Below are 12,378 nucleotides of genomic sequence, written 5' to 3' on the forward strand. Positions count from 1 at the left end.
CCCCCCGGGAAAACCCTGCGTGAAGTCCCCCATCTTTTGCCGGGCCAACTACGTCAATGGCGTTCCGGTATACCCGCACTGACCGCGAAAACTCGGCGCCAAGGCGACAAGCCAGAGAAGAAATACCGAAGCTCATCGTATTTCGCCTTGGTATAGGAACAAGAGTCGACCAAGAATCGACAAGTCTTTCTCGGCAAAAAACGGGGTGGGGGCTCTGGCGCAAAGGGAAAAAAGCATGTGGGGGGAAACAGAGAGGCGGACCCGGTTTTTCGAGGAGATCGAGTGGATGCGGTCGGGGGGGGCTAAAACATCGCGCGCCGACCGAAAATCGTCATCTTCCCTCGGCCCTCCGCCTTTCCATTGGCTCCCTCCCAACTCGGTTGACTGTTCCTGTGTCGGAACCAAACCCAAGATTGGCTCATTCGAGGGTAGCAACAATCTGACTTTTCTGGGTCCTCCCCTCCTCCTCCTCCTCCTCTCTCTCCAGAACGGAAAAAAGTAGGTCTCCATCACGCACATGGCCCCATTCCTTTCGGACGCTCGTAGGGGAAATTAATTTCACCGACCAAGAGACAGACTGCATGAATCTAGCTATCTAGACTAGAGTCTAGCCTAGAGAGACATGTGTGTTTTTCGCCGACTCGCGCATTTTTTTTCCGGAACACGGCGGATTCCCGGATATCGAATCATCGGCACGGAATCGACCACCCAAGGGTCCACCTAAGCAGTCAAACTGCGTGGAAGCTGTTGCTCGGGTCGAATAATGACGATGATAATTTTCCTTGCGCCGGCGCGAACAGACCAACCGGGTAAAAGAAACGACCTGGAAAACTAAGTAGAATAACACCACTCAGGAGTGAGTTCGCAGCCGACTAAGCGACCGGCACATGCTGTTTGCTGGATAGTTCATGATGGTGATGATGGAGACCATGACGCTGCATCATCATGCGGTTTAGTCTCTGCTTTGTCCGAGCGTATCTGCTGCCTAAACAGCGGCGAACGACGCTTTTCCAGGATGCACTAGTCAAATGAGTCTCTGCGGGCTAAACCGCCGATGATGATGACATCGAAGCGACTGTCAGTCAGTGCTGTATCAGCTGTCTACCTATTGTGGAAAAATAAGAGCTTTAGCATTAGCTGCAGGCATCAACGCCGTAGTGCCTACCTCCAAGTGGACGGGGAAATCACGAGGATTTCTCGGGTTGGCTGATTCATGCCCATCTCTCCGAGTGGGTGCATTTGTCGCAGTTCTACTAAGATACGCACACGCATACAGCGCCGAACGGAAAGTCGCCGTCCAATATTGGGCGAACAATTTTCCTGGGAGATACTCGGGTCCTAGCCGACCACGTTTTTCCTTTTTTTTTTTTTTTTTCCTGTTCCCTTTGTGGAAATCGAAGAAAAAAATAAAATCAGGCTGAAAACATCTCGACGCAGACGGCCCGATTGTTGAGACCGGATGGGTTGATGGTCGGCCTTGGCTCTCTCAACGCAAGTCGGGAAGTTCGACGGAAACCTTGACGCTTCAGGAAGATGGCCCGCCCGAAGGTGCGGAAAGGAAAAATTAAATTCGTTGCTTTGGGTCGGTTTTGTTGTGTTGCGAAACAACCGTTCCCGCCATTCACTCGTATCACGTAAGAAGTCATCGTCTTGGTGGTCTGAGAAAAGGTCGGCCTGAGGTTATTGGAGGGGCACAAGTGGACATTGGCACATTGGTCGAGTTGTTGACTGAGTTTTTCGGTTAAGTAAAAGGTAAGGAGAAAGAGAGCAGAATTTGCTCTTCCATTCCTTCACCCAAGACCAAGTTCACACACCGAAGGCTTGTCTTGAAGATATTTTGCTGTTTGTGTCACCGGTGCAGCCTTGTGCCTGTTAGTCATCCATCATCCGTGTAGCGAGCCGAGCTTGGCACTTTGCGACAAATTATGGACCAAGCAGTCAATTGTGAATCGAACAGAGAAAGACATAACTGCAGCAATAAATTTTGAAGGGGAACGCCCCAAGGATTTATACTGCGCTCTAGCTCCCAGCTTTCAGTCAGGGAAAAAAAGGGGGAATCGGGAGGCCGATGCTTCTTATACACAACAGCGGACTCGGCACGCCGGTGCCGAGTGTCAGAAAAGGCCATCTCGGTCTGGATGCCGGAGGTCTCGGAGGGTCGAGTCACGAGGACAGCCACAAAAGGAAGAGAAGTAGATAGAAAGGATGGAAGCGAAGAGGAGACTTGACTGCCAATAATAGCCATTCCGGGAGGGGGGTTCTAACTGCGTCTGGCTTCACCTGGGATCAAAACAGGGCATGGGCGCGATCCCATTGTTGTTGTAGTAGAATCGCGAAAAGTTACGCATGACAGCTACGACGGTTCTAGAACGCCCTCTGAGCTTACAGAGCTGGTCGGTAGATAGGCGTCAAGCCAGGAAGAGCCTAGGCGATTGTCAACTGGTGTGGGCAGGTCGGTGGTGTGATTTGGTATATATGAATGTATGTGTTGTTGGTACTTTGTCTTGTTTTTTTACTTATTATCTACTGGTGAATAATAACATTTGCTGTTGAGTGGCTTAGGTTGTAGTTAGAAACTCCGTATTTCCGGAATGAATCCAGAGCCACTGGCAACGTTGTCTGGACACACGAGAGGCACGGCTTTTCTCATTTGCTGGACTACCCACGTGTAGACGTTGATTGGGACCACCTTGATTGTTGGTTACATAACCATGCACAGGCACTACATAACTGAAGTACTTTGTACACTTAATACAATTCATCCGACCTTGCTGACTGTGCAGATGAAATCCTCCGTACAGTTTGATGTTTGTTTGCAAGAACTCGGCATTGTTTCTCTGATTGAACCATAACAAAATAATAAAAAAAAAAGTACTTCAGAACTCAATCTATAATTAACACTAATATGATAAGTATTAACTCCTCCCTGTCTTTCACTCTCATCTTCCAGTGCATTCCTGGACTGTTCGAAGACCCGATCGGTAGGTGACACTGCATTCATCCGGGAGACCTGAATGCATGCAGCCACAGGGCAAGACACGGACAGAGTCTTCACACTATCATTGGCATCCACCCCCCCTAAATTATTGCAGGGCTCACTCGATGTCTTGTGTTACCTCCCATCCATCTCTTGACTCCTTGCTTACTTGGGATAATGAGCGACCTCACTTCGACCAATCTTGGGATTGGATATACGTATCAGACATCCAGCAGGAGGTATGTGTAGTTGCCTCAATAATCTATCCTTCGCAAGGAGTTCAAGAACATAACTAGTAACATAATCCCGCGGCGTAACACCCCTGGAATGCCAGGCTAGAATCACGCCACAACACAACATTCCAGCCAGCCACAGTATTCGATAGATGGACGGATTTTCGCTGTCTCCAGTAAATAACTTAATTATTGGAATGCCGCTACTCTCCTGTCGAACCTTATCTGAGATTCAGCCGGCTGGTCGGGTCCGCTCTGTGCTCCTTGCTTGGGTGGTACTGAGCTTTGGGTGTGACTAGTACTAGTACTAGAAGCGGAATATATTTGTTCTGTTCGGTAGATAGTAGTGGTAATAGTTACAACGAAAGTTAACTACTGCACGGGAACTTACTGTAACTATCAATAGATTTTCCTAGTCTCTAACCTTTTTCGAGACTATCTGGCCGATAGAGTATTACTTATTGCCTGTCAAGTTCAGGGGTAAGTAACAAATCTATCCATCTCGTCGGGACCAGTCAACTAGTGTGGCGTGGGGAGAAAAAAGCAAGCACGTTTGTTCTCAACAATTCGTATCCAGCTCCGATCACGCAGTGTATTTTAGGCAATGTAGGCAGCCGTTCGTGTTGCCATCGTATTTGCTGATCGTCGAGCCACTGCAACCCTGATGGGATGGTTGGGTCTGGCCGGCCTCGATGATAGGTATGTTTGCATCGTTCGGCAACTTATGTGGCTTGCAAGAATTCAACTGGCTAGTGTGTATGTAAATAGTACGTTTGATGAGATATGCCATCGGCCGAGAGCAGGGTCTGGACTACTGGTATGGATTGACAGTAATTGAATCTTCGAAATGACTATTGAATTATTCGGGGGCGCATCGTGCATAATGGAGGTTGTTGGTGAGGATATACTACTAGTACATACTACTTTGGACTACTATATATATACAGCTAGTATTATACGCGGATGATGATCACCAGCTACTACTGTTTACCACATGAATAGGAATGAATAGTATATGAATAGTATAAATACTATGGACGAGATTCTTCCGAGACACTTTATTACTTCAGTTCGATTATGATCGATGAATTCAAAAGTTGCCTACATATAATGGAATTGTGCTTATTCCCTTCCTCCCCCCTTTGGTCTGAATTCTCAGACGATCCCATCGCGTGTTTCACGTGTCTGTTTCGATCGACCAGCTGCAGGCTTACCTGCAGACTTCGCTTAAGTTCTTCGTACTGACGAATTGCTGGGGATTCGACTCTTCTCCCACGACAGCATACTTGAATCGCAACTCCGCGAAATTGAACTGCATGAGACCCTAGAGATAAGTATTTACTTGTCGGGATGCCGAACCACCGCACTGACAGGAAACGAACTCCAGCGCCTCAGGCACCGACCACACAGGATAACCCCAGACTGACGTCGCAACTGTCACAAAAAGCGCCCGTCCGTCGCCACGCTTGTCGCGCCCGACGATCGTCGCTCACGCAGGGAAAAAGCTAGACTACCTTCCAACACGCGTCTTGATCCTTGCGAATAGGAGACTGGACTCTTCTAAGAAATGCCTCAAAAACTCCATGGCACAGGCACAAATGACGTCGTCAAGGCACGGGCCTGCTGGGATAACCTGAAACTACGACTAACTAAGTTACTGTACGGCTGACGGAGCGAAAGCCTTGACCCCTGGGGTATCTTTTGAGATCCCTGCCAGCCTCGCCCTACTTCGAAACCCCGTCGCATCCATCGGCAGACTTACCTCATGGACATCGCAGAAGCGACACTGTCATCTGATTGTAATCCACGCCAAAAGATCCAAAATGATTCGATATTAACACTAACAATGGTCTTTTCTTCAAAGGAGGATTTCCCTGGTTCATCGCCGCAATCCTTCCGAGGTCAAAACTCTGACTTGACGCACCTGAGTTCGCACCATGGGTGCAGCAGGCTAACTTGCCGAGAACGGGTCTGGCAAGAAAAAGCACCTCGCAGCGCGAAATTAACACGACCTCGTTTTTGTCCACGCGAGAGTGCGATCATCCCTGGCCCAATGAGCGTGGTTCAGCCATGGGTCTCGGTATGACTCCAAATTACCCCCACAGCCGCGTCAACCCGAAACCCGGAGAAGACCGCATGAGTTGGTCGGGCGGACGCATGTGGCACTTTCTTTCCCACCTTTGGGGGCCGGGGCAAGAAATGGGTCCCCTCCCTCGTCTCCAGGCTCCATCTTGCCCCGGTGCTTATTCAATATGCCTCAAAAGGGAACCAGGGCTTAAGTGTTCCATTATCATCTGACCAGGGGGGTCGTCATTGCTCACACCCGGTTCATTATCACCTCAGCAAAAGAAGAATCTTTCTTTTTTTTCCCTCCCGGGTGGCCGTCCAATCAAAACTCAGGATAAAGTCTTTTCCATTCTACTACTACACAGTACATTTCTGCCTCCGTCCTTTGATGCCGAAAAAGCAAATCCAGGACATACGATGCAAAGACATCGTTCAATTTCATGATAGATTTCGCGGTACCCAACCGACCCGGAGAACGAAAAGGCGGGTTTTCCACATGCACATGTGGACTCGTCGTTGCAGCAAGCCTAATGGCCAAGGCCCCATACCTAGCCAAGCCCCATAGCCAAGTTGAGTTCGCTCGAATGCGGATTGGAGGAATACGCTTCCGCCTCACGACGCTATATTACCCGTACTAATGGCGAATTTGAGGGGAACTGAGACATGTAAGAGCCAGCCAGTTCAACGGCAGTTGCAAAGGAACGAGCTTTTGCCACACCGCCATCGTAGATTCAGCTGCCTAACATGGCTAGTGCCTTTTTTTTTTCCCCATCGTTATAGCCTCGGCTCCGTGTTACGGGATATCAATCCCGGGTTCGCGCGAGTGTCGCGATACCTCAAGGTCATACGTATAGTTGAGGAGCCACCGATCGGTCGCTGTCTGCTCACGATCTGTAAGTAGTATCAACATTCATTAATATTCGGGTGGAATATAAGTTCATACAACGAGATGTCGCCGTTCAGTAGAATTGTGTCTACGGAGCGTAGAATATGAGATTTTGCGTTGGATCCGTAACGCTGACTCTTAGTATATGACCTCATGCTCATGTGTTGCATGAAAACTACTACAGCGCGTTATAGAGAATCACTTATAAGTCGTATGACTTGAATCGTAGCCTTGACAGCGTTCGTGATGGTATGGGCTTCGGGAAAATAATATAGTACTAGTATAAAACAAAGCTACTACTGTACACATAGTGTTTCATCATATATATATATATATATATATATATATTATCAATCTAGTGGTATATTATATTACTTACTGGCAAAGCCCCCCTAATATTTTCTTCCGTGTCATATACTTACTACATCAGTTTTTAATAGTAGGTATCATACCCAATCATCATCTTTAAGTATGGATATATATATGCTATGATAAGCGGGGTGATAAGTTCATCCGTCACAGATACTAAATATTGAACTTCAGTCTAATACTACTAAAAATATAATAAGGGCAAATATGATTCAGCATCACACCTGAATTGAAGGTATCAAACAATGCCATATCTTATGAGAGTTATATCCTCGATACTGGCGGTCACCAATAAGCATGAATGGAGGTTTACAAGTATGCAGGGCAACCTCTACAGATATCTTATTACAGTCCCAAACACATTACCACGAAGATATTGAGCATCGACTACGGATGTATATATAGATCATAGCCCCCTCTCTGTCCTGGTAGGGATTACCTGGGCTCATATTTTTTTGTTTTACCTACAGGCCCCGGCGCATACCATTTCAGAAACTCGGCGATATGATATATTGGGTCTGTGCATCAATCCATCTTATACACTTTCTATTGTGGGGTTACTTCAAATGTAAGTATAGGTAGTACTAGATGTTGTGGACTAGTTATATACGGCGGAGCATGTCCTAACCCGAGACAGCCTGGAGAGGCTTCTATGCTAGCTTATTTAGTCCACTTTAGCTTTGGAATTACATTTATGTAATTCGTGAACCTCGTAACCGCTAAGAAAACGGCTTGCTACTATTAGCGTCGCCACCTGTACACGCTCTAGCACTTGTAATCGAAGGATCGAACTCATCTCTTCGTTGTGAGTGTCTAGGGACCGAGATCAATGTACATGATGTAGTTTCTAGGCGTTGATCCAGCAAGTTTATACATATTGCAGCATGCTATGTTGAACTTATAGACACTGACTAGAATGTCATACTCCGTAGTAGCTGCCCAATTAGATAAGTATTGTCTCCGGAGTATATTGGATCTTCTTACATAGCAGCGCTGGTGGATGGATGATGCTGTAAAATAAGAATGTGATAGAAGATGATACTCGATTAAGCTTTAGTCATCTTGGAAGATTAACTTATGACCTACTTATAGTGACATGCCATCAAGAAAGATAGTCAGCAAAGGCCGCCGCAAGCAGAACTGTATCCCTGGTGGGTCGTACGTACCTTGGGAGAGAAAGCTGATTTCGATTCTTGATGGTCAAGGTGACTAACTCTTTAGTATTTGTTCTTCCATCATGCTATTATATCGTACTGCAGCGCACGTTGCTTCATGCTCTCGGAAGGTTAAGATACTCGACAGTATCCAAAATCAAATAATGCTTCAGAATTCAAATAATCGCATAGCTAGCATCTCATATAACATTCTAGATTAGGTCAAAGATTTTATGAACCTCAGTTCTCGTTCTCCTTCTGTAAGAAACATATTGTTTCTGAGAGTTGGAGAAAGACTATTCGTCTCGAATCGAGCAACTTTAGTTTCACTACGGTACAAAGTCTGAAGGTCAAACTCAGCTATCCCATGTGGAGCATACTTCTTGCTCAGTATTATGCCAGCTGCCAGCCCACTCGCAGAATCAAGAATCCTTTATTCTTATTGAGGCAATATAAATACACTGGTCTGAGCTATAGATGGAAGACTAAATGCTCTATCAGTTGATGCAAGTGCCTGCACAGAAATCTATATGTTGACCAAACCTACCTTGTTATGGTTTCTAAGGCGTAAAAGTTCCTGGTGAAAGATTCCAGAACAAATCTTTCAGATAGTCGTATCTTCACGGCCTGCTTTTCTGTGGGCATGATGAGCATGGCTACTGCTTAACAGTTTATAACAGTTGAAAATTAGAGTATAGTACTTATCCATATACCTTAGTAGTTAAGTTATTCCTAGTTATCGCCGCCCTTTAGCTCAACAGACTACTTATATTTGACTCCATGCAACATGCTTCACCATGCTGCAGCGGATCAGTTCTTCCAGCCTGCATTTCACCCTTGCCGCTACGGTTCCATCTGAGACCGATTGCTTCCCAAGATGCAGATAGGCATCTAATTCTCAACCGTAGGAATGTAAAATTGAGACTCAAGGACTCTTTAAGGATGATGGCTATTTCCTCTAGTACGGCGCGTTTCCATTCCCAGGTAGACCTTTCGAGCGGCCCGAAGAGAGATGATTCGTCCTATAAACAAACCACTGCGTTCAATATCATACTGACGTATCAGACGGAGGGATACATACGAGCAGCAGTTATAGGAGGCAGCGTATGCGGGGCAATGACACAGCTATAAGATTTACAGGTCGCTTTACTAAACACCTTTTCTATCACTGACCTGAAGATGTGGGATATGCTATCCATGGCATCTGTGGACAGCACTGTTGCCACTGTTTGATCTTGATCATTGAAAATGTGGTTAAACTCCTCGTTGACTCAGGCTCCCAAAAGCTTTGCTCGAAAAGTGAAAGAATCTACCCATGATGGCTTGTCATAATGCCAGAATGAGAGCACCGTTCATCAAGAACTGTGGTATATGCTATTACAAGATAACGTTGCTGCTCAGTTGTTCAAGAAGCTATCAACACTAGTCTGACGGCGAGTTAGAGCTTCAGGCTTAATGCTATTCCACCAAAGGACTGTTTATAGATACCAAATGATGGAAGAGTGCAGAGAGCATAGATGAATTTCCAGCCCGCGCATAGACCATGGATTCAAGTCTATAGTTTGCCAGGTCTAAGGTCATCTTGCTTTTGAGTAAGATGGCCTTATTATCCATAGAGCTCATATATGTCACACGGCAGAGTTTCACGCTCTGAATGCTACAGAACATGTCGATGATACAGGAAGGGCAAAGTATCAGAAAAAATTAGTAATCTTTCCAACGTAGTTTGGCTGGCACAGGGACCCGGTCGAGCTCCCAAAACAATTAGTGAGCACAATGTTGGAACGAGAAAACACGACGCAGGTGATTACTATCATAGCGGATGCAGCGAGTTGATGATAAGTCTGGAGGCACAAAGAGGACAGACTGATTAGGACTCGCCCGGGAGCAGCACAGGGAGGATTTAAAGACAATGTAGGAGCTGAAAATGGGGCGCGAGGTACATCCAGGAGAATAAAGGCCTGAAGATTGATCTGGGGAGTAGTCAACACAGAAGAGGGGAATGGAAAAAGATGAAGTTGAGCAGCAAAACCTGCCATTATCTGGTTAGAGAGCCGGATTAGTGCGGTATTAAGAATGGTAATCTCTCTCCCCCTGCTGTGCTCTGATGCAGGCCTGGCTACCATCATTCACTGTAGTGCAGAAAGAGAAACTCCATATCGGGATTGATTTCTTTATTTTTCCATTGGCCCTAGCTGAAAGATAACATGCTGCAGGAAAGAAAGGCATAGTTTATCAAAGAAAACAGCCCTCCTCAGCCTCGGTCAGCAAACATGAACTCACAGCCGTCATTGTGTGATAGTGAGCCGGGGTTCCTGTGACCAAAAGCTTTTACCAATGCTCCGTCTGCATAGTATGTCACACCCTTCTTTTATCATTGCCGATAAAGCCAGGAAGTCGTGTCTTCCATTTTTGACTTGTTGATGAGCGGCGGAGGTGATATCCCTGCATCGGGTAACAAGCTGTAGGGCACTAGCTCTCATGCTATCGCAACACTACAAATAGTAAGCCATCAGGAACGAGTCTAGGGGCGTGAAGTTGCCAGCTACTTCGGCAAAAGCAATGGTAGTCATAGATATAAGCCAAAGGTGACCAGATATGCAGCAGTGGGGCCTACTATATATGCCCTTTAGGCCAACTCTTTTCACCGGGACACTAGGCCACCCCTTTGATGCGAGTGAGATCTACATACTCGTGACAAATTCTGAAAGGCCGATCGGTAATATGAAATGCCAGCAATATCACCTGCATGGACCCAAGCAGATCGGAAGTACTCGGATGACTTGCTGCGATCGCAAATGTCATCGCGCACATGGGCTGGATCTATGGAAATCTCACCAGCGAGGCAATTCTCCGCTTGTTCTGCTAGTCACTTTTCAGGCCGGTAGTCCGCTGTAGGCATTGAACCAAGGAAGACATCCATACAAGCCGAGCATACATTGCTTTGTTGGCTCTAAAAATAAGGAGAACAACCGGAGCATAGTTACTCCTTCGAGAGAAGGCCTCCTTTCGATATTGAACTGTAGTGAATGTCATCTGGCAAGTCGCACGGTCGGTTCGGAATGATGAATCCTCGATGGCTACACAACAACTTACTATGCGCAGTAGTGCGGATTAGCCAAAGGAATCAAAAGCAAACAAAGCCAGGGGAGTTTCATGTTGGCAGCTTGTGCGATGCAGGAACAGCCACCTCGCATGGGACAAATCTACGGCACGGCAAAGAAGATATGTGAGTCTGCGTCAATTCCTCTGAGTACCATTCAATCCCCAGTGGGACTCGTCACTCTGAAATTCCCGCAATCCTCCTAAATGTCTATCATCCCTTGCTTCTAGACGACACAGTGGCTGCATAGTGGCTGGATCGGTTCCCGCGACCGCAGCGAGTGCGTATCATAAATGCCAGAGACTACTCCGTACCAAGCTTCTCCCTGATCGCTGACGCACGTTAGTAGTACCCAAAAGCAACAACACCCGACCATTGACTCGCTAACGGCGCGAAATAAGCAAAACAAGCAAGAAAACAGGCGACTCAGAAATACTTTGATCGCCGGCGGAGAATCACATCACTGCAGAGGGAGCCCCTTAAGGGGATAGTGCTAACCCAGGGATGGTCGATCTCAACCAGGAGCCCTCGCTCTCCAGTGTATCGATCCTCCGCGGCCCGGGGGAGCTGGTGTTTCATGGAAGATACTTCTTAACATCCTCAGCAGAGCCCCGGCATGCCGGTCATTGCTGCCTAAGCTGACATGCCGACGTTGGCTGGTACCTGCCTTTGGAAAACCCAGCTCAGAGAACAGCAAACGAATGGCAAGCTCAGGAGCTCCCACTCCATGTGCATGACCCGGATGATCGACAAGTATGAGATGCGCAGCCGGGCAATCATCCGACGCAATCCCAACCCATCCTATCCCCAGCCTCGAATAGTTCCGCCGATCCGACCGATCAGTTTGCGACACGATGATGCGGCCCTGTCGATCATCAAACCTGGGGAGGGAATGCTGAAAGCCAGACGCAAAAGCTGTGCGATGCAACATACCAGCCAGAATCCGATTGAACATGGTCAGTGCGTTTACAGTTGGCACAGCTGTCTACTGCGCACTTATCGTGAGTCACTGATATGGCGACATCGCTGCGGCTTCATCGCACACCGCAAAACGCCATCTTGTCGAGTTGGGCATTTAGGTGGCAACAGAGCGACTGACAGCAGCAGCACGCGATAAACCAGCAGCTTTCTGGAAATTGAAATCCGATTAAAACTGGGCCAGATCAGCCGTGAATCAACCATGGATGCTTGGGATCCACACGGATGAGCGACGCGCAAACCACCGCAAGGGATTCCAGCCCACCATTGCTGTTAGCGGTGCAAAATCTTATCGCTAGCGTCACTGTGTGGCCACGGCTCGGTTTATCAAACGGCCTGGGACTGGCTGGAGGCCGAGTTCACAACGATGGATGACGGCTCATTGCTGCCCATTATTTCAGCGCCTTATAAATCTCCAGAGCCAAAAAGCAAAAGAAACGCCCTGGATACTCCGCTGGCCCGGTCCACTTTGCCTCAGCGGTGACGGAGACCTTATCCCGAAATCCCTTAAAAACAATCACCAGACCGCAGGCGGATCAGGACCCTGAAGTGCAGTAGTCCTTGTGCCGAATCGTTCTTTTTTTACCCCGGTGGTTGTGTCTTTACAGAGG

The 12,378-nt window shown here is 47.3% G+C and overlaps 1 protein-coding gene across 1 annotated transcript; it reads right to left on the reverse strand.

Moving 5' to 3' along the window:
- Positions 1 to 7: 7 nt before the first annotated feature.
- BO79DRAFT_133246 (uncharacterized protein) lies at positions 8 to 229 on the reverse strand (the record flags this gene model as incomplete). The annotated part of the gene is made up of 1 exon (XM_025677985.1): positions 8 to 229. A coding segment is annotated over one exon (222 nt), but the record flags the coding sequence as incomplete, so codon positions are not given.
- Between the last annotated feature and the right edge of the window lie 12,149 nt (positions 230 to 12,378).

Source organism: Aspergillus costaricaensis (assembly GCF_003184835.1).
Source record: "Aspergillus costaricaensis CBS 115574 unplaced genomic scaffold BO79scaffold_71, whole genome shotgun sequence".
NCBI classification, from domain to species: domain Eukaryota; kingdom Fungi; phylum Ascomycota; class Eurotiomycetes; order Eurotiales; family Aspergillaceae; genus Aspergillus; species Aspergillus costaricensis.